The 26,622-nt window shown below is 52.1% G+C and overlaps 2 protein-coding genes and 1 long non-coding RNA gene across 8 annotated transcripts in view; 1 reads left to right on the plus strand and 2 right to left on the minus strand.

Moving 5' to 3' along the window:
* CUL9 (cullin 9) overlaps positions 1–18,364 on the plus strand; it is a 35,540-nt gene extending 17,176 nt beyond the window's left edge. For 4 of the 6 annotated variants that reach the window (XM_043907518.1, XM_043907516.1, XM_043907519.1 and 1 more), the window contains exons 18-41: positions 238–333; positions 539–714; positions 972–1,105; positions 1,462–1,641; positions 1,825–1,934; positions 2,012–2,194; positions 2,327–2,487; positions 2,706–2,934; positions 3,030–3,219; positions 8,713–8,858; positions 9,007–9,136; positions 9,289–9,488; positions 9,904–10,154; positions 11,108–11,453; positions 14,694–14,834; positions 14,948–15,112; positions 15,234–15,397; positions 15,721–15,814; positions 16,314–16,388; positions 16,510–16,620; positions 16,709–16,826; positions 17,118–17,251; positions 17,885–17,958; positions 18,032–18,364. In XM_043907518.1, coding sequence (XP_043763453.1) covers positions 238–333; positions 539–714; positions 972–1,105; positions 1,462–1,641; positions 1,825–1,934; positions 2,012–2,194; positions 2,327–2,487; positions 2,706–2,934; positions 3,030–3,219; positions 8,713–8,858; positions 9,007–9,136; positions 9,289–9,488; positions 9,904–10,154; positions 11,108–11,453; positions 14,694–14,834; positions 14,948–15,112; positions 15,234–15,397; positions 15,721–15,814; positions 16,314–16,388; positions 16,510–16,620; positions 16,709–16,826; positions 17,118–17,251; positions 17,885–17,958; positions 18,032–18,233 — 3,810 coding nt within the window. In that variant the 3' untranslated portion in view covers positions 18,234–18,364. Of the gene's footprint in view, positions 1–237; positions 334–538; positions 715–971; positions 1,106–1,461; positions 1,642–1,824; positions 1,935–2,011; positions 2,195–2,326; positions 2,488–2,705; positions 2,935–3,029; positions 3,220–8,712; positions 8,859–9,006; positions 9,137–9,288; positions 9,489–9,903; positions 10,155–11,107; positions 11,454–14,693; positions 14,835–14,947; positions 15,113–15,233; positions 15,398–15,720; positions 15,815–16,313; positions 16,389–16,509; positions 16,621–16,708; positions 16,827–16,963; positions 17,252–17,884; positions 17,959–18,031 lie in introns of those variants that run through there. The other 2 variants (XM_043907521.1, XM_043907522.1) reach the window with 2 other exon arrangements.
* On the minus strand, positions 16,977–25,544 carry LOC122697104. Its single transcript, XR_006341996.1, has 3 exons — positions 25,385–25,544; positions 22,441–22,446; positions 16,977–16,989 (listed from the first exon to the last, which is right to left on the minus strand). It is a non-coding gene; the product is annotated as an uncharacterized LOC122697104 (long non-coding RNA).
* On the minus strand, positions 18,824–21,281 carry DNPH1 (2'-deoxynucleoside 5'-phosphate N-hydrolase 1). The gene is made up of 4 exons (XM_043907528.1): positions 21,068–21,281; positions 19,502–19,570; positions 19,224–19,334; positions 18,824–19,032 (listed from the first exon to the last, which is right to left on the minus strand). Exons 1-4 carry the CDS (start codon positions 21,246–21,248, stop codon positions 18,884–18,886), a joined length of 510 nt encoding a protein of 169 aa, XP_043763463.1. The 5' UTR covers positions 21,249–21,281; the 3' UTR covers positions 18,824–18,883.
* Positions 25,545–26,622: the final 1,078 nt, after the last annotated feature.

A 26,622-nucleotide genomic window follows, 5' to 3' on the forward strand; every position in this document is an offset into this window, starting at 1 on the left:
TCTGTTGGTCCCGGGGGCCTCATCAGATGGACCCAGTGCCTGTGAAGCTCCCACATCCCTTCCTCCCGGGCAGGCACTGCTTTGTGAGCCGAGAAAGTGGAATCAGGGTGGTGGAGGTGCATAGATCCATAGGCACGGGATGGGAGAGTTAAGGGGCACACACTGTCACAAACTTGGTTGCTGTCAGCAGTCTTCCGGCTCCACTCCTGTCTCTTCCTCCTCTTTCCACCCCGCCAGGTGAACGTGATGCCCTCTGCCAGCCGGGTGGTCCTCCTGGAGAACCTGAGCCGCGTCTGGCCTGTCATCCAGATCCGCATAAAGCGCTGCCAGCAGGTGGGGCTGGGGGACTGGGGGGCACAGGGTCCAGGAGGAAGCAAAGGCTCTCCCTAGCAGCTGGTTCTCCAGTGTTCGGGGGCCAGGCTTAGATCAAGGGTCCTCCTCAGTCTGCTGGCCGTGTGTGGCCCAGGAGCCTGCTGAGTTCCAGAGAGGCTGGAGTGCCTCCAGGGAGCCGAGGGCATGAGAACTGTGCCCCTTGCAGGGCGGCATCGACACCCGGGTTCGGGGTGTGGAGGTCCTCGGCCCCAAGCCCACTTTCTGGCCGCTGTTCCGAGAGCAGCTGTGTCGCCGTACATGTCTCTTCTACACCATTCGGGCCCAAGCCTGGAGCCGGGACATCGCGGAGGACCGCAAGCGCCTCCTCCAGCTCTGTCCCAGGTAGGTGGGCAGGGAGTGGTGGATGGCTAAGGGAGCAGGGTGCAGCCAAGGAGATACTGTTAGTCGGGGGAGAGGGGAGCAGAGTCTCAAAGATCAAGCAGCAGCTGGAGGAGGGAACAGAGCAGAGACCAGAAGTGTGTGGTGGAGGGGGAGCAGGGTGAAGGACCAGCTCATCTCGGGGTGATTGAGAGTTGAGCACAGGTGGGTGGAGGCCTGAGGAAGTCTTTAATCCTTGACCAGACACTCTTTGTCCCCAGACTGAACAGGGTTTTGCGTCACGAGCAGAATTTTGCAGATCGCTTCCTCCCTGATGAAGAGGCCGCCCAAGCGCTGGGCAAGACCTGCTGGGAGGCCCTGGTCAGCCCCCTGGTGCAGAACATCACCTGCCCGGGTAACCGCCCCCACCCTGGCCCCACTAACCCGCTCCTTGTAATTATCCCCAGGGCTGACCTGAGTTAATGCTCTTGGCTCTCTTGGTTCCTGTCTCTATCCCCGAAGGCCTGTCACCTCAATGTCCTCTCCTCCCTGCCCCAGGGACTGCTCCCTGGGACTCTGGTGTTTGAATCCTCCCCAGCCCAACACTGTCCCCAGGTCCCCAGGCTCCAGCGGAAGCAGACCTTGGTGAGGGGAGGACTGGGGCCCTGCCAGCCCCAAATCCTTTTCATGCAGTCGCTTCCCCTCTCTCCTCCTCCCGGGCTCTCCATTCTATCGCCCATGGAGGCCTGTTCCTGACCTGTCTTCTTGTAGATGCGGAAGGTGTGAGCTCCCTGGGGTGGCTGCTGGATCAGTACCTAGAGCAGAGGGAGAGCTCTCGGAGCCCCCGGAGTCGAGCCGCATCCTTTGCCTCTCGTGTGCGTCGCCTTTGCCACTTGCTGGTGCACGTGGATCCTCCTCCCGGACCTTCTCCTGAGCCATCCGCCCGGCCCCGTGAGTCCCCGCCGTGGCCGGTTGAGTTAAGAATCCAGGCAGCGGTGCTGTCTGGTTCCTCTCTCCTGCGTTTTACTCTTCCTTCCTGCTTTGCCACGGGCCTTCCCGGGGCTGAGTTCCCCGGTCGCTGGGACTCACCCAGTGGCTGAGACGAGCCTGTTCCTTTGCCCTCTGTGTCCGCAGCCAGCAAGAGCAGTAAGGGTCGGGACTGGAGCCCTGGGCCTTCCCCCGTTCTTCCAAGCAGCAGCTTGAGGAACATAACGCAGTGCTGGCTGAGCGTGGTACAGGAGCAGGTAGGCAGCGGGGCTGAGGTCGGGGCAGGGCCGGGGCTGCTGGGCGGCTCCTGGGCTGCGATTTCCCATCTCCTCAGGTCAGCACATTCCTGGCTTCAGCCTGGAGGGCCCCGGACTTCGTGCCCCGCTACTGTAAACTCTACGAGCGCTTGCAGAGGGCAGGCTTGGAGCTCTTTGGGCCCCGGGCGGCCTTCACTCTGGCCCTGCACAGCGGCTTCTCTGGTGCCTTGCTGCAGCAGTCTTTCCTCACTGCTGCCCACGTGAGTGCTGGGCCCAGCAGCCTCCCAGGCCCCTTCTGCCCTGCCCTTTCACCTCCTTCCTCCCCCAACCCCGCCCCCCACAAACTCTGCTCCCTCTTCATGGTTTGCTGCTGCCCTTTCCATTGCCCCCAGATGAGTGAGCAGTTCGCCCGGCACATTGACCAGCAGATCCAGAGTGGCCTGATGGGTGGAACCCCTGGAGTTGAAGTACTGGGGCGGCTCCAGTGGCACCTGGAGCCCATCATGGTCCTCTCTGGCCTGGAGCTTGCCACAACTTTTGAGCACTTCTACCAGTGAGTGCGGGTCTGGAGAGGCAGGGTGTGCGAGGCCTAGAGTGAGTCTTAGAGGGAAGGCAAGGGAGGTGCAGTGGGGAGGCGAGGTTAAGATGCAGAGATGGCTGTGGCTCTGGTGTGGAGGATGAGGCAGGCTGCAATGGGGGGACCTATATTCTGGAGCGGGAGGCCCTGCTGAGCGCCCACATTGAGGCTCGGCTGGGCTGTGCACGCTGCAGGCACTACATGGCGGACCGTCTTCTGAGCTTGGGCTCAAGCTGGCTGGAGGGGGCCGTGCTGGAGCAGATCGGCCTTTGTTTCCCCAACCGCCTCCCCCAGCAGATGTTGCGGAGCCTGAGCACCTCGGAGGAGCTGCAGCGCCAGTTCCACGTATACCAGCTCCAGCAGCTGGACAAGCTGTTCTTGGAGCAGGAGGACGAGGAGGAACAGGGCCTGGAAGAAGAGGAGGTAAGAGCAAGGGAAAGAGTAGGGGAATAGGCGAGCAGGAGAATCTGGACCAAAGAAGGGAGCCCAAGAGCCCTTGGAATCCTTCTGTCTCTCAGGAGGAAGAGGAGGAAGAGGAGGCCGAGAAAGAGCTCTTTATCGAAGATCCAAGTCCAACAGTCTCTGTACTGGTCCTGTCACCACGCTGCTGGCCCGTCTCCCCTCTCTGCTACCTGTACCATCCCAGAAAGTGCCTTCCCACAGAATTCTGTGATGCTCTTGACCGCTTCTCCAGTTTCTACAACCAGAGTGAGGAGATAGGGACAGGCAATTGGAGATTGGGGTGAGATTTGGGGTGGCATCTCAGAGAGGAAGCGGAGAGAGGATCTTTGGACAGGAATGCGTAGATAGGAAGAAAAGTGGTTTCTAGATAGAACCATCCCTAGGGAATGATGAAGTGTGGGTTAGATCTTCATTAATTTCTCTCATTTTCTTCACCTTTGTATGAACTTGCTCTGTTTTTCCTTTTTTAACTCGAAGTTGTATGCTTATTTAATTTTTAGTCTTTTCAGATTTCTGGTTTTCAAATGAAAGTATTTAAGGCTGTTTTATTTCCTATCAACATTGCTTTAGCTGCATTCAGTAAGGTCTTGGTTTTGTGTGTTTTTTTTAAAGAGTCTTTTTTTTTAAATTGAGGTAGAATTAGTATTCAATGAAGTACACAAATCTTAATTATAGCTTAATGAAATTTATATCCATATGCCCTCCTGTAAGCAGTGCCCCCGCCTGATCAAGATATGGAACATTGCCAGCCTAGCAAAAGGCTTCCTCCTTCATGTCCCCTTTCTAGTCAGTATCTTCTTCCAGGAGAAATTACTATTCTCCCTTTTATCATCGTAGGTTTCCGCCTTTAATTTAAACATCATATAGATGGAATCATAGAGTATGTATTCTGCGGTGTCTGATTTCTCTCACTGGATGTAATGTCTGTGGGAGTTTTTCAGGTTGGCAGTTAAACATCATTACTTTGTTCTTTTGCATTGCTGATTCATGTTCCATTGCATGAATTATGGATATTTGGGATGTCACATAAGTTTTTATCATGTAGTACTTGATTATTGTTTAGTTACAAGAATTTTCTAATTTCCATTTTATTTCTTTGATTTATTAGTTTTCTGGAAGTATATATTTTTAAGTTTCCAAACTTTTTTTTTTTTTTGCTTAGTCATCTTTTGGTTTAGATTTTAACCTTCATTCCCTGTGGCCAAAGAAAGTGATTTCTGTGATTCTGAATCTTTGCATTTAGTGAGACTTATTTCATGGCCTAGTAGGTGATCAGATTTTATAAGTGTTCTGTGTGTGATTAAGAAGAATGTGTACTCTTCAACTGTTGGATATAGGATTCTATATATTCCTCTAAATTGACCTTGTTAATTGTGTTGTGCAAATCTGTATCCTTACTCATGTTTGTTTGCTTGATTTATTACTTACAGAAGTTTGCTAAAATTTACCATTACAATAGTGAAGTTTTAAACTTCTAGTCATGTCAGTTTTACCTTATGTATTTTTTGACTACATTATCAGATACAAGGTTAAAATCATTTAACAGTAGATAATAATAGATAGAACTTTATATAGCAATAATAATAGAACTCTCTGCAATGATGGAAAAGTTCTTTTCTGTGCTGTCAAAAATGACAGCCATTCATGTCTACTGAGCACCTGAAATGGGACTAGTGTGACTGAGGAACTCAGTATTTAATTTTATGTACTTTAGAGTTTAATGTTAAATAGCCACATGTGGTAAGTGGCTACCACATAGTAGACTATGTAGATTTAGAATCTTCATGGTCATTTAAGCCTTATTGTAATGAAATGACCATCTTTCTTTCTAGTGAAGTTTTTTCTCTTAAGGTCTGTTTTTATCTGGTATTAATTGTATACCAGCTTTCTTTGATTGGTATCTTTCTAGTATGTCTATTTCTATCCTTTTACTGTTTTCCTTTCGATTGGTCATTATTTTAGGTCTCTTTTATTGTGGTAAAATATGACTTAGCATAGTTTGCCATTTTAGCCATTTTAAGTATAAAATTCAGTTGTCCTTTTACTTGAAAATTCTTTTATTTGGAAATAATTTGAAATTTACAGAAAAAATTGTAATAATATAACAAGCACTCATAAACTCTGTTCTCTTTAAATTTGTTTTAGGCTGCACTGGATCTTTGCTGCCGTGCACAGGCTTTCTCTAGTTGCAGTGAGTAGGGTCTGCTCTCTAGTTGCGGTATGCAGGCTACTCATTGTGGTGGCTCTTCTCATTGTGAAGCAGAGGCTCTAGGCAGTAGGGCTTCAGTAGTTGCCATGCGTGGGCTCAGTAGTTATGGCTTGTTTGCCCCATGACATATGGAATCTTCCCAGACCAGGGGTCGAACCCGTGTACTCTGCATTGACAGGCAGATGCTCAATCACTGGACCATCAGGGAAGTCCTCATATACTCTTCATCCACGTTTACCTGTTGTTAACGTTTTGCTCCATTTGCTTTTTCTATTTGCTCTTTGTGCACATATACATATCTATAAATGTCTATGTATGTGTGTGTGTGTATACTTTTTTCATGAACCATTGCTTATATGTTGGCTCTTTGCCCCTAAATAATATACATTTCCTAAGAATAAAATGTTCTTTTATGAAACCACTCATTTATTACTTTCAAATATTTTACATTCATATAATACTTTTAATCTAGTTTCCATATTCCAGTTTTGTCGATTACTCCATAATGTCGTTTTTTTTTTTTCAGTCCTGGAGAGAGAGGATCCAGTTCAGGAACACCTGTTGCATTTAGTTGTCGTATCTCTAGTCTCCTTTAATCTGGAGCAGTTCCACAGGCTTTCTTTATTTTTTAAGATATTGACACCTTGGGAGATATAATCCTTTAAAATTTTCTAATTCCTCCTTTTAAGCTTATGTATTTCTGGATTCAAGTTACACATTCCTGGCCAGAGTACTAAGTGATGTTACATCTTCCAAGGATATTATACATGGAAACACAGGATTACCATCTGCTCCTTGTTTGTAATGTTAATTTTGATAGCCTGGTCAAGAGGTAGTTTGATTTCTCCACTGTACAGTTAATATTTTTTCCCTTGCTACTATTAATAAGCAATCTGTTGGCAGTATACTTTAAAGCATGCCAGTATTCTACTCTCATCAGAATTTCCCCTAGTAGCATTTTATGATTTTTTTTAGCCACCCATGCGGCTTGCGGAGTCTTAGTTCCCCAACCAGGGATTGAACTGGGCCTGGCAGTGGAATCAGTAAGTCCTAACCACTGGACCTCCAGGGAATTCCTCATTATACTTTTAACTTTGACTTCCTTTTATATTTTAGACATGTGTCTTTATTTAAAATATTAATACCTAGAACCTGTTTTCTTTTTTTTTTAGAACCTGTTTTCTAATCAACCTAAAATCTCTTTTTGAATTATCAATTCAAATAGACAAATTCAAACTAGACAATCAATTTTTGTCTAGCTATTATAAGTAATGACGTTTGACTTTAATTTTTGGTTTACTTTTCTTATAATTTTAAACTTTAGTTATTTAATATATACAGGTATATGTAAAACATACAGTTAAAGCAAGAAAGTTAAGTAGAACACTAACAGATGTGATTCTGCCCTGGGTTTGTGTGCATTCTATTATTTTGGATTTTTAAAATTCCTTTTTGTCTCTGTCAGTTTTGGAAGTTATGCATTCTGTGTCTGTAGTTGATTGCTCTTATATTTTTAATGTACGTTTAACTTGTTAATGTCACCTCCCATCTCCCTGAAAAATGGAAGGACCATAGAAAATCTTAATTCCAGTCTGATCCCCATCTTGTACCTTTGTTTCTCTCCCAGCTGGTGATTATTGTTATTGTTTTATTCAGTTCGGATTTGCCATCTTACCAGTTGCTTTAGTCACCATTCCTTTTGTACCTTGATCCTCCTTTCCAAATTCAGTTTTCCGCCTAAAGTACATTATTTAGAGGTTTCTTAATTGATGAAATATTGCTAGAAAACTTTTTATCAGTTTTTATTTTAGAATGGCTTATTTTCATCTTCATTTAGAAAATCTTTTTATTGTGAGAAATTTTGACATACCAAAAAGTAGACAGAATAAACTTCAGTGTGTCAATATGTATTAGTTCATGGCCAATTTTGCTTCACCTGTACCCCACCCACTTTCCCCACCCCTCAGATAAAGACTCCTTTTAAACGCCAGGATTCTATAATTATCAAACTTATAGAAATTAGTAGTAGTTCCTAATATCAGATATACAGTCAGTATTCATATTTCCTTAATTATCTTGAGCTTTTTAGAGTTTTTTGTGGGTTTTTTGGGCCTATTGAGGATCCAGATAAAGCCCACATTTTACATTTGATGAGTTATATCTCTCATCTCCCTCAGTGTATAGATCCCTGCCTCAGTTCTCCTCCCCTCCTGCAGTTGTTTGTGGAGGACACTGGGTGGTTGTCCAAGCAGAGTTGTCCACAGGCTGGATTGTGTTTGCCTGGTGTCCTCTAGCACGGTCCTCTGTCTCTTCCTCTCCTGAAGACCGATATTTAGGTGTTCAGATGTAGGAGCTTATTTAGATTCTGGGTTGATTTTCTCAGGCAAGGACATGTCTTAGGCGGTATTGTGTACTTCCTTCAGGAGGTTTTCTTTCTGTGTGATGTTAAAGTGGATTTCAGCATTGTCTGTCCAATCTATACATTATACATAATTTCCCATCAGCTGTTCACGAGACATTCATTCTCATTCCCATTAGGGTTAGGAGCTAGTGACATTCTGCTTTTGTCATCCTCTCTCCATGTGTTAGCCAGGAGGCTCTATCTATAGAGAGAACCTTTCTCTCATCAGCTTTTTGGTTACCTTGAGGGTCCATTTATACAGGAAAGGCTTGATTCTCTTTTCCTCTCCCTCTTTTTTAACCACTTTTCAAAATAATGTATTGGTTCTCTAGCTTCATCCAAAGATGACCCATGAGGTCTTTGAAAAATAAAAGATGTCATTATGACCTCATGGCTTTTAAAATATTTCATGTTTTTCAGTCCATCACAGGTGGGTTTTTTTGTTTGTTTGTTTGTTTTTTGACGTTCACATTGTCCCATCTTGGGCCAGAGAGCACCTCTCAGTCTGGTTCCTTTTGATACCCTCTCCTCGTGACAGCATCCTTGCTTTCTAGTCTGAGCAAACACCCCAGGCTCACAGCGGGCAGCAGAGACTCAGCCTAGTAGATCTCCAAAACTATCAAGGTCTCTGGGAGCAAAGCCCAGCTCTTCTCTCTGGTGTTTCTGCTGTGGAGCTCACCTGGCACCGGGCTGGGCACAGGGTGGGGCACAGGCTGCCCTGAGGCAGACACAGAGGGGCTGTGCTCGGGACGCTGGATGATGTGCGTGTGTGTGTGTGTGTGAGAGTGTGTGAGTGTGAGTGCTGGGCCCTGCTCCCCACGTGTGCATGTGTGTGTGTGAGTGCTGGGCCCTGCTCCCCACGTGTGCAAGTGTGAGTGTGTGTGTGCGTGAGTGTGAGTGCTGGGCCCTGCTCCCCACGTGTGCAAGTGTGAGTGTGTGTGTGCGTGAGTGTGAGTGCTGGGCCCTGCTCCCCACGTGTGCGTGTGAGTGTGTGTGTGCGTGAGTGTGAGTGCTGGGCCCTGCTCCCCACAGAGACTAGCGGAGCCTGGTGAATGCTCCACGCTCGACTCAGCCCTGACCCCTCGTTTCCCCTGCTGTCTCCACTTCTTCCCTCGACACTCTCTCCCAGGTCAGAACCATCCGGTCCTGGACGTGGGGCCACACCGGCGACTGCAGTGGACGTGGCTGGGCCGGGCGGAGCTGCAGTTCGGGGACCAGACGCTGCATGTGTCCACCGTGCAGATGTGGCTGCTGCTGCATTTCAATCAGACGGAGGTGCCTCAGCTCCTCGGCCTCTCTGTCTCCTCCTCCAGTTCGTCTGTCACTGTTTTCCTCCACGCTGCCTGTCCCACCTTCTGTCCCTCCTCTCCTTTTCCTTTGCCTTGACTGTCTGCTCCTGACTGGCCCTGATTCTCCCTCCCAGGAGGTGTCAGTAGAGGCTTTGCTGAAGAAGTCTGACCTCAGCCCCGAGCTGCTGCTCCAGGCCCTCCTACCCCTCACCTCTGACAGCGGCCCTTTGACCCTACAGGAGGGTCAGGACTTCCCACCTAGGGGTAGGTCCGAGGTGGTCGGGCCGGGCTGAGCCTCTGCTCCCAGGGGGTGGGCTCTCCGGGTGGGGAGGTACAGGGGATGAGAACGGAGTCCCCTTTGCCCTCACTCGTCTGTCCCTTCCCCTCTTGGGGCGCTGACTGGGAGCGGGTTCCAGGTGTGCTGCGTCTCCGGGAGCCTGGGCTCCGGCCCCGCGGGGAGGCCCTGTGGCTGCTGCCTCCCCAGACATACCTGAACGTGGAGAAGGATGAAGGCCGGACCCTGGAGCAGAAGAGGAACCTCCTGAACTGTCTTCTTGTCCGTATTCTCAAAGCGCACGGGGAGAAGGGCCTCCACATTGACCAGCTGGTTTGTCTGGTAGGCACAGGGGACCCTGATGGTGGGGGAAGGGGGAGGGAGTCGTGCTTGGGGGTGGGCTGGGGGGCAGGTATCATCACGGGGAAGGTGGGTGACATTCCCATCTGGGTTTTCTATTCCTGATGGGAAGTTAGATGGTGGAGACCAGACATGAGTGCTGACCGTGTGCCAGGCTCTATTCTAAAAAGTTTCCATGATTAAGTCATTTAACCAACACAGAAATACTATGAGATTGGTGGTGTTGGTATTACTACTATTATTATTATCCCCATTTAACAGATAAGAAAAATGGGGCATGAGTTAGTAACTGATTCACAGTCAGGCAGCTGGTAAGTGGCAGATCTGGGCACTGATCCCAGGCAGGCTGGCTGCTCTGGGTAACCGTGGCCCATGTGTTTCCTCACTTCCCATCCAGGTTCTGGAGGCCTGGCACAAGGGTCCAAATCCCCCTGGAAGCCTGGGCCGCGCCATTGCCGGGGGTGTGGCCTGTACCAGCACGGATGTCCTCTCTTGCATTCTTCACCTCCTGGGCCAGGGCTATGTGGAACGGCGGGATGACTGGCCCCAGATCCTCACGTACGCCACTCCGGAGCCCTCGGGGCCCTGCCGGGGCCAGGCAGAGATTCCTTTCTTTGGCAGCCAGACCTCTGAGACCTCCAAGATGAGGTAGCCACTGCTAGCCCCGTCCCTCTGCTGCAGGGCCCCCCAGGATGGATGGCACCACAGTGACACGGGAGGGGTCACAGTGCCAAAGCCAGGCTACCAGAACAAAGACATGTCATTTCTTTCTTTGTCTAGTGCCATTTTCCCTGCCCCTGATATTAGTCCTCACCCCCACTCCCAGCGCCATCACCCCCTTCTTTGCTTCCTTCCCAGGCAGGGGCCTTGCTCTCCCTAGACTCCTAAAGACAGCCCTTAGGTAGGAGTCCAAGACTCAAAAACTCCTTTCTGGATGTCTCATTCTAAGCAGAATTGAAATACTGGGCAGACACATATTGAGTACTAACTATGCACTCTGCTTAGTGAAATATACAAATTCTATGAATAGTTTTCAGGAAGTCTGTTCTCCAGAGGAATTTGCCATAGGATTCTGCTAGCTAGCTGGCACCCTAAAGCTCTTTACCTCAGTTCCAGTGCACCGGGAGTTGTTCTTCTTTTATGCCTACTGTTCATATCATGTGTAAATACAAATTTTCCAGAGTCATCTTTCTCAAACTTTCACTCGCACACATTTTCAAGTTCACTAGAGCTCCCTGTGACACTTAGGCTGCTGGTCCACAGACCACACATTGAGGAATAAGGCTGTAGACTCTCTCTCACTAGACACGCTGGGAGAATTTGGGGAGGGACCTGCAGTACAATTGTCCCATCAGTTAGCACCGTGACCCCTGCCCACTAGATCCCAGTACTGCTTCAGTCACGTGACCGCCAGCCCCACCCCCACATACAAATGCTCCTGTGGAGGCTGTGCTCTGATGGTGGGGTGGTGGTCCTCAGGCTGGCTCAGCAAGTGTGGATGGAGATGCGCAAGTGGGGACCAGGGAGCCAGGCTGGGGTCCAGCCAGCGGGTTAGATAAGCAGGGCGGTGAGACTGACCGCTGACCCCTCTCTCCCTCAAGCCCAGAAGCTGTGGCTGCCCTGGCTTCCCTCCAGCTGCCTGCGGGCCGCACCATGAGCCCCCAGGAGGTGGAAGGGTTGATGGAGCAGACGGTGCGGCAGGTGCAGGAGACGTTGAACCTGGAGCCCGACGTGGCACAGCACCTCCTGGCTCATTCCCACTGGGGCGCCGAGCAGCTGCTGCAGAGCTACAGCGACGACCCCGAGCCGCTGCTGCTGGCAGCCGGGCTGTGCGTGCCCCAGGCCCAGGCCGCCCCCGCGCGCCCTGACCACTGCCCCGTGTGCGTCAGCCCCCTGGCGCCTGACCACGACTTGCCCGCCCTCTGCTGCCGGCACTACTGCTGTAAGGTGAGGCTCTCCTCCCCCCAGCACCACAATCGGGCAAGGCCACTTCCGGTCCTGGGCGATGTTGGATGAGTCTCTTAGTCCCTCTTAAGCTGGTTTTGTCATCGGTAAGTGGTGCTTTGACAGTGCAGGGTGGCTGTTAGGATCTGGTGGTATGTGTCTGTGGTTCTTAACATTTTGCTGCATATTGTGCTCATTGGGAACTTTTAAAAAATCCCAGTGCTCAAAGTATGCCCCAGACCAATTAAATGAGAATCTCGAGAGGTGAAACAAGAGCTCCTCAGGGGATTCTAGTGTTCAGCCAAATTTGAGAACAATAGATAATACATACACATGTACAGAATCAAAGCACTAGCACTTTGTAAATGAGAAGTGTTTGGAAATTGGTGATGACTATGTTTATGCTTTTCTTATCACCACCAAAGGTTTTTTTATTCCAAAACGTCATCACTACTTTTATCTGTACACGTTCACTTAATATAAAAATTAGAAGGAATGGTTTAAAACGAAAAACAGCACAAAAGCAGAGGGAAGTCCAGGAAGTCAGGCTGCCGCGAAGCTGAGTGGAGAAGACTAGCTGGGGAGGGAGCACCCTTGGGGTGGCGAGGGCTGAGGCAGGAAGCCGGGTGCTGAGTGCCTGTCTCCCCTGCCCCTGCCTCACAGCTTGTAGGACCAGAGCCCACACCCATCCACTTAGCAGGATGAGCGCCCTTGTTGCCATGAATTCTAGCCGCCTATCTCAGCAGCGCCGCCCCAGTGGTGGGTGACCTGGGCCGTGTGCGTTTGCATGTGTGTGTACTTGTACTTTTTCTCCTTCCCTTTTGCTCAGCTTCAAGTTACTCTTCTCACATAGTTGCCTCTGCCCCCCTGTTCCCAGGTTCTTAATTATTCCCTTTACACTTCCACTTTTTTGTTCAACTAATGCTTGTCATGGACTTCCTGCGTGCACAGTGGTGGGTGCTGCGTGAGGGAGTGGGGAGACCTCGGCCGACAAGGACCCGAGAGCTAATAATAACCACAGCTAATATTTATGTGGGCCTCATTCTGGGCCATTGTGCTGTTTTACAAGCATTGTCTCGTTTAATTCCTGGAAGGTGAGCACAGTGGTGGGACAGCGGAAGGAGAGATTTGGGAGGCAGACGGGAGCCTAGTTAGTTGGGTTGGCAGACAAGGGCCTTTATGGGAAGCCCTGGTGGGTTTCGAGCAGAAATACAATAAGATCTGATTTCCAGTTTTGAAAAAATCACTTGGTATGGAGAAAAGGTTTGGACCGAACAAGAGTGGAAGCAGGGACACTGGTTCAGAGATTTGTACAAAGAGGCAAGAGGTGTTGGCTGCTGACCCTAGGGACAGTGAAGGGGTGGACAGATTGGGACATGTGTGGGGTAGAGCTGACAGGGTTGTGGCTGAGGACAAGGGCATCAAGACAGCTCCTGGGGTTTTGACCTGAGCATCTGGCAGGAGGAGTTGGGGGAACTGTTAGGCCTGGGGTTGGGGTGCAGGGCAGATTTTTGAGGGGAAATTCCATCCATTTTGGCCAAGAAAAGTTTGAGCTGCTTTGTTGGACACCTGTGTGGGACTGGCAAGCAGACAGTGGATTTTTGAATTTGGAAATAAGTGCAGAGGCCTGGCTGGCATCACCCAGGGGGAGAGGAGTGAGCCCAGGGCACTGAGCGTGGGGCAGCCCCACCCTGTAGAGACAGAGACAGGGAGCTGAGCAACAGGGTTCAGCAAAGCAGGCTGAATCCAGCCCAGCAGAGGAGCCAGTGGCGGAGTGCAGGAGCCAATGACGGGGGAAGCCTTGGGGCCTGGAGCAGTGGGAGACAGCTTCCCGGGTTGAGGCTTGAGTGGCCGAGGGCAGGAGAGCCCAGGCATTCCGTGTGGCTGGGCAGTGGGGACAGTGGAGGCCAAGGGTAAGCCCCAAGCAGAGAGGCTCCTCGCGGGCATGGAGCAGATTCCAAACTGAGACGCTGGCCGTCGTCCTGCAGGGCAGTGCTCCCACCCCACAGCTATCAGGCCCCGAGGGCCTGTGTGCCTGGGTGTCTGTATGTGGAAAAGGATTTTGCATTGTACTTCGCAGCTTATCTGGGCTTGTTTCACTATAGGAAGGGGTTGGTTTTGTTTAGCACTTTGAGTGAAAATAGTTCAGTAAAGCACTTATTTATCATGGAGAGTCCTCATGGAACCACCTGGGGACTCTCCTGGGGTTTGGATCCATCATTTGGGGAAGCTCGGCAGTAGGCAGTGTGAGGAAGAGGGTCCTTAATGGAGTCTTTTGGAGGCTCAGGTGCTCATGGAGGTAGCTGGTGTCTTCAGGAGGGATGAGGGAAGGAACAGTTGAGAGGGGAGGGGATGATGAGAGCTGATACTGGGGGGAGGGGATGATGAGAGCTGATACTGGGGGGAGGCGATGATGAGGGCTGATGTTGGGGGAGGAGATGATGAGGGCTGATGAGGGGAGGGTATGATGAGGACTGATGGGGGTGATGATGAGGGCTGATGGGGGGAGGGGATGATGAGGCGGGAGGGGATGATGAGGGCTGATGTTGGGATGGAGGGGATGATGGAGTTGTTGGGGAGGGGATGAGGGCTGATGTTGGGGGGGAGGGGATGATGTGGGCTGATGTTGGGGGGGAGGGGATGATGAGGGCTGATGTTGAGGGGGGAGGGGATGAGGGCTGATGTTGCAGGGGAGGGGATGATGAGGGCTGATGTTGGGGGCGAGGGGATGATGGCCTGGGTTGCGGTACGGCAGTGACGTGAGAGCAGGAGAAGGATTTATGAGTTGTGACAGCTCCAGCACTGGTGACTGGGAATAGGGTGGCTGATCAGGATTTACGGGTGCAGTGGAGGAGGCTGAGTCTGGGGAGGTGGGGGCATGGAGACAGGCCTGAAGTAAGAAGTTGAGCCAGATGAGGTCGCAGCTATAGCACAGTGGGCCCCGGCCATCCCCCGAGGCCTTCTTTCTCTCTGACCTTGCTCTCTCCAAGTCTTTCTCAGAACTTGAATCTTCTTTTTCTTGATTCTCTCTTACCCATCCCAACAATAATTTTAATTACCACGGCTTGCACACCTCAAAGTGAACTGTAATCGGGGCCAATCAGGAAAACCTCTGGAGGCCAGAAAGGTTAGGGTCAGTGTTGAGGCTGACATAGCAGCAGGTCTGTCTCTGGCCTTGCCCGTGTCGGGGAGGGGTCCTGCTCCTGCGCTGTCCCTGAGCGGCCGCTCCTGTGTCCCTCCCAGTCTTGCTGGAATGAATATCTCACAACGCGAATTGAACAGAACCTCGTGCTGAACTGCACCTGCCCCATTGCCGACTGTCCGGCCCAGCCCACGGGGGCCTTCATCCGTGCCATTGTCTCCTCACCAGAGGTCATCTCCAAGGTACCCCACTCTGCCTTGAGAGGCTCAGGGGCACAGCCCCAGGGAGCGGGGGGGCCCGGAGGTGTGGTGTCAGAGAGCCAGGCCCTCACCTCGTGGCCCCTGCATCCCCACAGTACGAGAAGGCCCTCCTGCGTGGCTACGTGGAGAGCTGCGCCAACCTGACCTGGTGCACCAACCCCCAGGGCTGCGACCGCATCCTCTGCCGCCAGGGCCTGGGCTGTGGGACCGCCTGCTCCAAGTGCGGCTGGGCCTCCTGCTTCAGCTGTAGCTTCCCTGAGGTGGGGGCCCACCCTGGCTCTGCCCCTCCCTGCCCCCCCACCCCATGGACCCTGCCCTCTCTGCACCAACCCGTCGACAGTAAGGACTCGGCTGTGCCCTCGCTGCCCCCTCCTCCTCTAGGCACACTACCCTGCCAGCTGCGGCCACATGTCTCAGTGGGTGGATGATGGCGGCTACTACGATGGCATGAGCGTGGAGGCCCAGAGCAAGCATCTGACCAAGCTCATCTCCAAGCGCTGCCCCAGCTGTCAGGCTCCCATTGAGAAGAATGAGGGGTGTCTGCAGTAAGAGGGGGTACTGTGGGTGGCGGCAGGGTGGGAGACCTGGCAGAAGGAAGGGGCAGTGGACGGACCAGAAAGCTCAGGAACCACGGGGAGGTCCTCAACTACCTCCTCGCACCTTCCAGAGTGATTCCAGTGTTCTTCCCCCCACTTTTAAGCCTGCATGTATGGGGGGATTTGGAAGCCAGGGTGTGGTTAGTAGGGATTAGTGAAGTTAAGGAGACTTAAGAGGGCGTGGGAGGGGCCAGCAGTGTGTCCAGGCCCTGGCATTCCTGGTAGGGCCCTGGCCTGAGGTAGGAATTCTGACCAGCTACCCTCCTCTACAGCATGACCTGTGCCAAATGCAATCATGGATTCTGCTGGCGCTGCCTCAAGTCCTGGAAGCCAAATCACAAAGACTATTACAACTGCTCTGCCATGGTAAGGGGCTGGTGCCCAGAGAAGGCAGGCAGAAACCCCAGGGCGGGCAGGGTGGGATGCTGCTTCCGGGCCTGGGCACAGACAGCTCCATGTCCCAAGCAGCTGGAGAGGTGGAACAAGGCTCGGTGGAGAGAAGACTGAAGGCCCCGGGGCCTACAGGTGCTGGGAGTTCCGTCCTGGGAAGGTCTGTGCAAAGAGACCTTCAGCCCCAGAGTTGGCCGTCCCATGCCGGGAGGGGGCGGCTACAGAGAGACTGTGGCGGGCTGGGCGCTCCCAGGAGGCCCAGGGCAGAGAAGAGCAAGGACTCTTGAGTCAGGGCCTGGCTTCACTGTGTAGTCAGCCTGCCAGGCCTCAGCACCCTCATCTCACAGTTACGAGAAATGAATGAAGGAATCTGGGTAGAGCAGCAGCAGGCCTCCGTGAATGGTGGCTGGTCTGAGGGGTAACCTCATCTCGTCCCGCCGATCACCCAACAGCCCTCTTGACATGTCTTCACCAGGTAAGCAAAGCTGCGCGCCAGGAGAAGCGCTTCCAGGACTACAACGAGAGGTGTACTTTCCATCACCAGGCCCGGGTGAGCAGGGAGGAGACGGTGGGGTGGGCACAGAGGTCAGAGGGCTGGGCTGGATGGCCAGGCACTCTTCTGAGGGGTGGGGCTGCACCCCTCCGGCGCTGACGGCCGCCTCTCTGCACAGGACTTTGCTGTAAACTTGCGGAACCGTGTGTCTGCCATCCACGAGGTGCCCCCGCCCAAATCCTTCACCTTCCTCAGTGATGCCTGCCGGGGTCTCGAGCAGGCACGAAAGGTTGTGTGGGGTGGGCTGGGCAGAGGGTGGACGGGAAGAGGGGGAGGGTGGGAGGCAGCCTCAGCAGGAGCATGCCGGGGCCCCGCAGGTGCTGGCCTACGCCTGCGTGTACAGCTTCTACAACCAGGACACAGAGCACATGGACGTGGTGGAGCAGCAGATCGAGGCCCTGGAGCTGCACACCAACGCCCTGCAGATCCTCCTGGGTGAGCCTCCGTCCCCCTAGCACCTACCCCCAACGTACAGATGGGCGGGTGACCCGGCCCCAGCCGCCCACCTTCACTCTGGCCCCTGGAGCTTCCTGTTCCTTGTAGCCTTGTTACCATCAAGTTCCACCCCGCAGGTCCACGGTACACACCCCCACCCGACCTTGGCTTTGATTACGGCCTGTCCCCACCTCTAGGCTGTGAGCCCTGGTAGATGTGGGGAGCGCATGGTAGGCGTCTGTGGGAGGAAGGGAAGAAGGGAGGGAGCCCCGCGCCCTGCCCCCTCTGCAGAGGAAACGCTGCTGCACTGCAGAGACCTGGCCTCCTCGCTGCGCCTCCTGCGGGCTGAGCACCTCAACACCGGCCTGGAGCTGCTGCGGCGGATCCAGGAGCGGCTGCTGGCCATCCTGCAGCACTCTACCCAGGTAGCCGCCCGCCCACCCGGCCTTCCTGCCCTGACTTGGCACCGCCTGCCACAGCCCCCAGCACCCTGGGGGGATCCTGACGGAAAGGATTCGAGGGCACATGGACCCAGCCTGTATCCCAGCTCCCAGCCCTGCCACTCTGTCACCTGGCCTTTCCTACAAAATGAAGGAGGTAGTTAGCCCAGGTTAAGGGTATCTGGCCAGGTGCTTGCTCTCCAGAACTCACTTGAGGAACTTTTTCAGAAGATTCTTCCCGGATTTAGAATCCTAGGAGTTGGGGGCCAAAGGGCAGGGATCCACCAGAGTAAGGGAGCTGAGGTTCTTTCCGGCTCCCATACACTGATGTTAAATCTCAACTAGGAATCCCGCCCTCAGGGAGCTTATGGACTGGTCCATAACTTGGGCAGAAAAGGCATGATCACACAATGGTAAGGGTAGGTGGTGCCTCACCGCTGTATCCTGGGTCGCTGAAGACCACCTGTCGTGTTACGCAGTCAATGGCTCACGGAGCGCAGTGCTGGGGTTGGTGGGGGGGCATTCCTGGCTCTTGGCCCTCAGGGGACACCAGGTAAAGGAAGGCTGGGTGCCAGGGCCCAGTCTGCTGCTCCCCACAATGTCCCGTCTCCTTGCCAGGATTTCCGGGTTGGTCTCCAGAGTCCATCATCCGAGTCCCGGGAGGCGAAAGGACCCAACGTGCCTGGCAGTCAGTGAGTGGCGGGGACCCCACCACGGGGGGTGCGTGTGCGCCGTGGCCCTGAGGTTGAGTGTGTGCCCTCCCAGGCCCCAGGGCTCCTCGGGACTGGAGGTGGAGGAGGACGAGGATGAGGACGAGGACGAGGACGACGTGCCCGAGTGGCAGCAGGACGAATTTGAGGAGGAGCTGGACAATGACAGCTTCTCCTACGATGAGGAGTCTGAGAACCTGGACCGAGAGACTTTCTTCTTCGGCGACGAGGAGGACGATGATGAGGGCTACGACTGAGGGGGCAGGATGCAGGGAGCGCTGGGGTCACAGGGGTCAGGCATGCACCACTGTCCCCTCACATGGGGGCAGGTGGTTACCAGTGTCTGGCCCCATCTTCTGTTCACTGAATAAACTTCTTTTTTCATATACTTCTCTGGAAGCAGACCAGACAGTTTCCTCAAAGGGCCACTTCAGCTCCCCCTGCCATCATACACAGCCAATCCTCCTCCTCCTTTGCTGTTGAGTGTCCAGATGTCCATCCTCAAAGCCCACAGCAGACCAGAGTGACTTACGTTAATAAAGGGAAATAAATGTCCATGGTACTCGGCCCACAAGCCTCAGACCCAGCACAGGGACAGGAAGGAATGGTCACCCCACAATCGGCTTCATCTAAACTTTTGAATGTTGCTGCAGGGAGCTTGAGCATGTTAGAAAGTCTCCTCCTCTTGGGGGCCTGTAGACCTTTAAAGGTCTCTACATCTTGAAGTTGAGGGGGGTGTTAGGATATTATTGAGAACTGGACCTTCCTCTACCCACAGTGTGACATAATGTCAGAATTGTATACATGCCATGAATCAGTATTGGGGCTAAGAGCCAGGAGCCGAGTCTGGGGTCAGGAGAATTTAATAAAAATGGGTGAAAAAAAACAAAACAAAACTGGGGTGAAGTCAAGCAGTTGGGTCAGGAGAGGCAGACACCTGCTCAGGAGGATACAACTCAAAGTACCGATCCAGCAGGGCCTCCACCTCTGCTTCCTCATAGTCCCACACAAGGAACCTGGAGCCATCAGCTGCTCCCCGGATCATGGCTGAGAGCACTGGGAAGGAGGAGGTGGGTGAAGGTGGCTCCCCCCAACTTCCATACTCTCCTCCCCTCCCACACTGCCCATTGCCCTTCCCTTCCCATCCCTTTCTGGGGTGGGCATTGAGCTCAGAGCCCCCCAAGGAAGGAGAGGAGGGCCGGAACCCAGGAGAGCTGGGAAAGGAGCCCAGGGCTGGGGGTGCTCACCTCGGCCAGACTGGGGGCGAAACAGGCACAGCACTGGTTTGTGGAGGGCCACTGCCCGGCCCAGCTCGTAGCCTACCCCCAGAGAGGGCTGGGTCACTTCTGCCACGACCACTGGGAAGAAAGGAGACCAGGCTCACCCTCGGGCTTATGAGGGACACACGACACAGTCTGGCTGTGGGGAGGAGGGAACTTAGGGAGTCCCTTGGAGGCGGGGAGCCAGGCAGGTCCAGGGGATCCAGGACTCCAGGGGAGTGTGCAGGCAGGACGGGGCCACTCACCATCTGCCTGCTGCAGCCAGGCCAGGTCCCGATCATGGATGAGCCTGTCGCCTCCAGCAGCCTCTTCCCCTGTGGTTGAGGGAAAGCTGGTCAGGGGCCCACCCTGGTCTTCAGTTCCTCTCCTCTGCCCTAGACACCCCCAGGTCCACCTTGCTCAGGGAAGGGGAGGGGACAGAGAGATGGCCTCCACCCAACACTAGGATTCCATGAATTAAGGAAATGGAAGAGCCTGCAAGGAAAATGCAGCCCTGTGCAGGGGGGTGGAATGTGATCAACGACACAAGTGATACAGGTGAGATGTAGGGACTCACCGTGGGTCAATGATCAGAGGTGGAGAGGAGGAGGAATCGGATCCCAGGTGGGGACAGGCAGGAGGAGCAAGAGGATGGCCCGTGCAAGGAACCTAGGGCCCCAGAGGCTCTCAGGCTTTGGTGGGTGTGAGAACCACCTGAGAACCTGATCAACTACAAAGACTCAGGTATCGATGAGCCTGGGCCGCTGACTGAGCTCTCCAGGTGATTCTCATTCCCAGCCGAGTTTGAGAATCACTGCCTGAAAGCAGTGTAACCAGTGGGAGGTGGTGTGAAAGCAGGATATCCTGGGGTCACAGGGCCAGGATCCCAGCTTTCCAGCTTGATTCACTGGGAGCATGAGGGTCACACGCCCCAGATCAGAGCAGAATAACTGGAGAGCTCATTAAAAATGGACTCAAAGGTTTTATCCCAGGATCTGCATTTTTAACAAGCTCCCTCAGAACTGTTGAGCACAGGCCCTTCCCAAGGCACCAGCAACTCCGTGATGCATCTTTTTAAAGAGGATGCCCCAGGGACTTCCCTGGTGACCCAGTCGGTAAGAATCCACCTGCCAATGCAGAGTACATGGATTCCATCCCTGAGCAGAGCAGATTCCACATGCCTGCTGCGGAGCAACTAAGCCTGCAGGCCACAACTACTGAACCCAGGCTCCTCAACAAAAGAAGTCACTGCATTGAGAAGCCCGTGCGCAGCAATGAAGACCCAAGGCAGTCAAAAGTTAAATAGGTCTCTGAGAATTGCATTGGGTCCTACAGATCCTGGCTCTGTCCCCTGGGAGGGAAAAGGGGGACAGACTTGAGGTTTCATGAGAAGTGTGAGTTTTGGCATCATTTCCAAAGTAGAAAACCAGCCAGGATCCGGGACTACCTCTCCGCAGGAGCAGGAGGATCAGAGGGCCTGAGAGAGATGGTGTTCTTGGGACCTGGGGTCTGTCGGGTCAGGGAGGGCCGGTACCTTCACGTCAAAGGAAAGCTCTGTGCTAGGTGGGAGAGATCAGAGGCCAGCGCGGCCCACTCACATCCTGCTCCTACAAAAGCCTCCGGAAGGAGCCCAAGAAGTTCTCCACGAAAGACCCAAAGGTCAAGATGAATGCGGGGAAAGATGAATGGGAAAGACCCAAAAGTCAACTGAATGCGGGGAGTGGGCTCCCAGGTCGGACGCACGCGGTCTGAGCCCCGCACCGCAGTTCTTGGGCAGATGGGCCTGCCTGCGCCCTCCCCGCCGCCCGCGCCACGAGCTCCGCCTCCCTCACCGCTCTCGTCCAGCTCGGCGGCCGCCACATGCTCGGTGAGCACCACCCCGAAGCGCCGCAGGCGAGACACGATGCGCACGTACAGCTCCCGGTCCTCGCGTCCGCCGCGGATGCTCCCGCAGAAGTACAGGGAGAGACTGCCCGGCTCTCCGCGATCCAGGGTTCCAGCAGCCGCCGCCATCCCGGCCGCCACAGGCCCCGCCCGCTCCCCTTGGCCCCGCCCCTGCACGTGACCCGCCCCGCCCCCGCCTCTCGGGGTCTGGTTCCGAGTGTCCACACCTGTGAAATGGAAACGTCAGCCGTAGCCACTTGTAGGAACCCAGCGCCTCCTGGACTTAACTCGCCACCTCATCCACTCCTCCCCACCTTTGCCACAGCCAACTCCATTCTCCCAGCTCCTCAGGTCCCAAACCTTGGAGTCATTTTGACTCTTTCCTTTCCATCAAACCCTACGTGCAATCTGCGGGCAACTCCTGTGGGTTCTCCCTTCCAAATATTAAAAAACTCTGAAACCCACCTGCTGGGGGCCCAACCTGGGGTCGCACCCCAGTGCCAGTGCAGACACGGGTTGCAGTGAAGAAAAGGGCTGTGATTACTGCAGGTGCCAAACAGGGAATTCAGGGCAGGGGTCCTCAAAATAAACTTCCCAGTGGGATCCAGGAAACCATTTTTAAAGAGGTGAGAGAGGGGAGTCTAAGGGTGTCACAGAGGTTAAAGTACTTATGGGTCTGTGGGCCACGTGTTCGTGGTCTTCAGGTTGTTAATTTCTTCCATTTGGTGGTGGTTTGCGCTTCTGCAAAACGACTCAGAAAGCAGGCAGGCACTATTATCTGGGTACTTCAGAAAGAAGCTAAACCAGAGGATATGTGAGAGGGTCTAGCCTGAGAGGACCCGTAAGGTCCTGGGTGGGCGGGAAACACACCCACCACCTCCACTGACGCCCCCTCCTCCAAACCTCCACCACCTCTCTCAGCCTCTCCACAGTCGACCCCCTTTCCTGCTACACAGTCTGGTCTCCAGCAGGGGGAACTGTAAACCCAGAAGTTAGGTCATGACCTCCCTCAGCCAAACCTCCAAAGGCTCCCATCTCACTTGGGGTAAAACCCCAAACCCCCTCAGGGGCTCAGCAGCCCCACAAGACCTGGTGCCGCTCTCACCTCTCATCCCAGCTCCTTTAGCCTCAGCGTCTGTCCACAGCCATGCTGCCTCTTCCTCAAGCTGGGCATGTTCTTGCCTCAGATCCTTGGCATTTGCTGTCCTCCGGAGCCCTTTTCTTTCAAGTGCTCCCTGGTCACTCCCTCTCCTCCTCCAAGCCTGTTCAGGTTACCTTCCCTGATACCCTCTTCCATGTGACAGCCTCCCATCTCCACTACCCTCTTCTGCCTGGTCTTTTTTCCTTTCAGTTCTGTCACTCAGTCATGTCCGACTTTTTGCAACCCCATGAACTGCAGCACACCAGGCTTCCCTGTCCATCTCACTACCATATAATTGATTAATTTTGTTGCATGTCTTTCTACGGTCAGTGGAATGTAAGTCCCTGGGAGGGCAGGCGTTTTTCTCTGTTTTGTTTACTGCTGTATCCCCAGCTTCTAGAGCTGTGCCTGGCCTCTAGGAAACACTCATCAGAAATTTATTGAATGAATGAGCAGATTAAATGAGCAGCTGATTTGGTAGCACTTTGTAATCTGCTCAGCCCTAAGGTAATCTGATGGAAGCAGGGTCTGCAGGGAACCAGGCAAACACACCATGGTTCACTGATACACTGCTGAGCTTATGGCTTTATGGCTCATGGCTTTATGTTTCTAATGAAAATTACACAAATTTAAGACAAAAATTTCAAAAGGAATGAGAGAGTTCCCGGTGGAAAGTGAGACCCCAATCTCATTTCTCAGAGGAGAACATCATTGGTGGTTTCCTCTGAATTCCTCCACTTTATGAAATACCCACACATAGAGTGACAGAGCAGACACGGTAACCATTTTTAAAAGGCAAAGACACAGGGACCTTCCTGGTGGTCCAGTGGTTAAGACTCTCCCAACACCGGTGGCCTGGGTTCGACCCCTGGTCATGGAACTAGATCCGACATGCCCAAACTAAAGATCCCGCATGCTGCAGGAAAGATCCTTCATGTCACAATTAAGACTCAGCACAGCCAAATAAGTAAATAAATCTCTAAAAAGACACCATAAAGAATATTTTTAAATAAAATACTTTAAAAAATACACAAAGAGAAGGAAAAGAAATCTTAGGCTACCTCTGGCCTCTGATGGGCTCAGTGCCTAAGACAAGACCATGGGGAAACGTGTGCACAGCTTGGCACCAGTGCTCACAGCACCTTCTCACACACGGTCACATGCACCCTGAGGAGGCGGGCCCCAGGGGCCAGAGACCTTGAGGGCGCCCTCCTCACCCTCAGTCACACTGTCCTGCGGTTCTCACCTCCCAGGAGGAGCACGTGCACATAGAGACACAGGGCATCTTGCTTCTGCCTCTGTGTCCTCAAGAAAAGAGGCCAGCCTCCATCTCCTCAGGGCCCACACTTCTGAGGGGCCTGGCATCCCTGTTCCACTTCAGGCTGAAGGAGAAAGAGGAGAGGGATATCTTGTCTGTTTCTCCAGATGGGAAACAAGGCCCTGCGACTTGTTCTGTGTCCACCATTGAGGTGGTCAGGATGCAGAGCCGGCCTTGGCTGGCAGCTCAGATCCTCGGCTCAGTGCAAAGGCCTGAGCTGGAGGGCCGGGGCACAGTGATGGGGCTCTGAGTGATGAGCCACGGTGGTGTGCGGGTCCATGTATCCAACTTATGTCCTCGTATCAGGAACAGAAGACTACCCAGTGCGTGACCGCATTTAGATGACATGTCCAGAAAGGGCGTATTTAGAAAAACAGAAAGCAGATCATGGAGGGCTGGGCTGGGAGTGGGAGTTGGCTGCAGGGAGAGTTTATCAGAATTACCCCAATAATTGATAAATCAAATGGGAAAAAAATTGTAAGGATATAGAACATTTGAAAACTAAAACTATAACAAATGGCTTGCTCAGTTCAGTTCAGTCACTCAGTCGTGTCCAACTCTTTGCGACCCCACGAACTGTAGCATGCCAGGCCTCCCTGTCCATTGCCAACTCCCAGAGCTTGCTCAAACTCATGTCCATCAAGTTGGTGATGCCATCCAACCATCTCATCCTCTGTCATCCCCTTCTCTTCCCACCTTCAATCTTTCCCAGCATCAGGGTCTTTTCAAATGAATCAGTTCTTCAAATCAGGTGGCCAGAGTATTGAAGTTTCAGCTTCAGCATCAGTCCTTCCAGTGAATATTCAGGACTGATTTCCTTTAGGATGGACTGGTTGGATCTTGCTTGCTAACAAGTATCAATTATTGGGATAATTTTGTTAAACCCTCCCTTTGACAGTGAATTTAAAATATTTTTCCTATAATTTTAACTATTTTTACTTTGTATTCTGAGACTAGTAGGTGAATACAAGTTCTGAGTGGTATCCTTTTTTGTCCTTATAAAATGACCCACTTTATAAAATTCTTTTGGACTCATATTTTTACATCTTTTGTTCAACCTTTCTGTATTCCAAATGCATCTTTAGTAAGCAGCTTATATTTACATTTTTAAAAAGCTGATGGTCTGTTAATTAATGAACTTCATTCATTCTTATTTATTGTGATTACTTACAGGTTTGGAAGTTTTTCCTATTATCTTCTTTTGTCCTTTATATTTAGTATACTTTCCCCTTGCTTCTTTTGTTTGTCATGCTTTCTCTTAAGTGGATTATTTTTTAAATATTTCAGTCACTGAAGAAGGCTTGTAGCTTCTTCCTGCATTGCATTTTCTTTGTTTTTATAATTCCATTAATTTATTTATTTTTGGCTGTGCTGGGTCTTTATTGCTTCTCGGGCTTCCCTCTAGTTGCAGCAATCAGAGGCTACTCTCCAGTTGCAGCGCTCAGGCTTCTGGCTGCTGTGGCTTCTGTCATGGAGCATGGGCTCTAGGTGAGCAGGCTTCAGTAGTCGTGGCACATGGGCTCGGTCGTTGCAGCTCCCAGGTTCTAGAGCATAGGCTCAATAGTTGCTCTGCACTGGGCTTAGTTGCTCCTCGGCATGTAGGATCTTCCCAGATCAAGGATCAAATCCATGTCTCCTGCACTGTCAGGCAGATCCTTCATGCCTGAGCCACCAGGGAAGTCCCTTAAGTGGATTTTTAAAGCTGAGAGATAATTGACATGTAACATTCTGTTAGTTTCAGGTATATAATGATATGATACACCTCTGTATTTTGACCTACTCCATTTCCTACCTGGGCCGGTTCACCCCTCCTTAGGCAACCTGGTGGTCCCCCGCTCCCGGGAGGTCACCATATTGATGCCGAACTTAGTGCGGACACCCGATCAGCATAGCGCACTGCAGCCCGGAACTCCTGAGCTCAAGCAATCCTCCAGCCTCAGCCTCCCAAGTAGCTGGGATTACAGGCACACACCACCGTGCCCGGCACACCTCTGTATTTTTAAATGATCACCACAATAAGTTTAGTTCATGCCCATTACCAACCACACATAGTCACACATTTATTTATCGTGTTGAGAGCTCTTAAGATCTATTCTCTTCAGTTTAGTTCAGTCGCCCAATCGTGTCTGACTCTTTGCGACCCCATAGACTGCAGCATGCCAGGCTTCCTTGTCCATCACCAACTCCTGGAGCTTGCTCAAACTCATGTCCATCGAGCCAGTGACGCCATCCAACCATTTAGTCCTCTATCGTCCCCTTCTCTTCCTGCCTTCAATCTTTCCCAGCATCAGGTCTTTTCCAACGAGTCAGTTCTTTGCATCAGGTGGCCAAAGTATTGGAGCTTCAGCTTCAGCATCAGTCTTTCCAATGAATATTCAGGACTGATTTCCTCTAGGATTGACTGGTTTGATCTTGCAGTCCAAGGGACTCTCAAGAGTCTTCTCCAACACTACAGTTCAAAAGAATCAATTCTTCAGCGCTCAGCTTTCTTTATGGTCCAACTCTCACATCCATACATGACTGCTGGAAAAACCATAGCTTTGACTATATGGACCTTTGTCAGCAAAGTAATGTCCAACTTTAGCAAATTTCAAGTATATAATACAGTTTGTTAATAATAGTCACCATTAACAGGACTTAGTCATCTTATTACTGGAAGTTTCTACCTTTTGACCACCTCAACTCACTTCATCCACCACCACACCCCACTTCTGAAAGTGAAAGTGAAGTTATTCAGTTGTGTCCTACTCTTTGCGACCCTTTGGACTGTAGCCTGCCAGGCTCCTCCATCTGTGGGATTTTCCAGGCAAGAATACTGGAGGGGTTGCCATTTCCTTCTTCAGGAGATCTTCCAGGCCCAGGGATCAAACTCAGGTCTCCCACATTGCAGGCAGACTCTTTAATGTCTGAGCCATCAGGGAATCCCTCCACTTCTGGTAACTACCAATCTTTTCTCCGTTATCTATGATGTCATTTTTTTTTTCAGGTTTCACATATAAGTGATAGGATACAATATTTGTGCTTTTCTGTCTGACTTAGTTCAC

This window comes from Cervus elaphus, chromosome 7, assembly GCF_910594005.1.
Source record: "Cervus elaphus chromosome 7, mCerEla1.1, whole genome shotgun sequence".
In the NCBI taxonomy this organism is placed as follows: domain Eukaryota; kingdom Metazoa; phylum Chordata; class Mammalia; order Artiodactyla; family Cervidae; genus Cervus; species Cervus elaphus.

What these genes read in the sequence shown, in the direction of transcription:
- DNPH1 (XM_043907528.1), bottom strand. Translation starts at nt 21,248, where the DNA reads ATGGCGGCGGCTGCTGGAACCCTGGATCGCGGAGAGCCGGGCAGTCTC. An exon ending in CGCCGAGCTGGACGAGAGCG is followed by an intron (nt 19,571 to 21,067) that starts GTGAGGGAGGCG and finishes CCTCAACCACAG; the next exon opens with GGGAAGAGGCTGCTGGAGGC. An exon ending in TCGCCCCCAGTCTGGCCGAG is followed by an intron (nt 19,033 to 19,223) that starts GTGAGCACCCCC and finishes CCTCCTTCCCAG; the next exon opens with TGCTCTCAGCCATGATCCGG.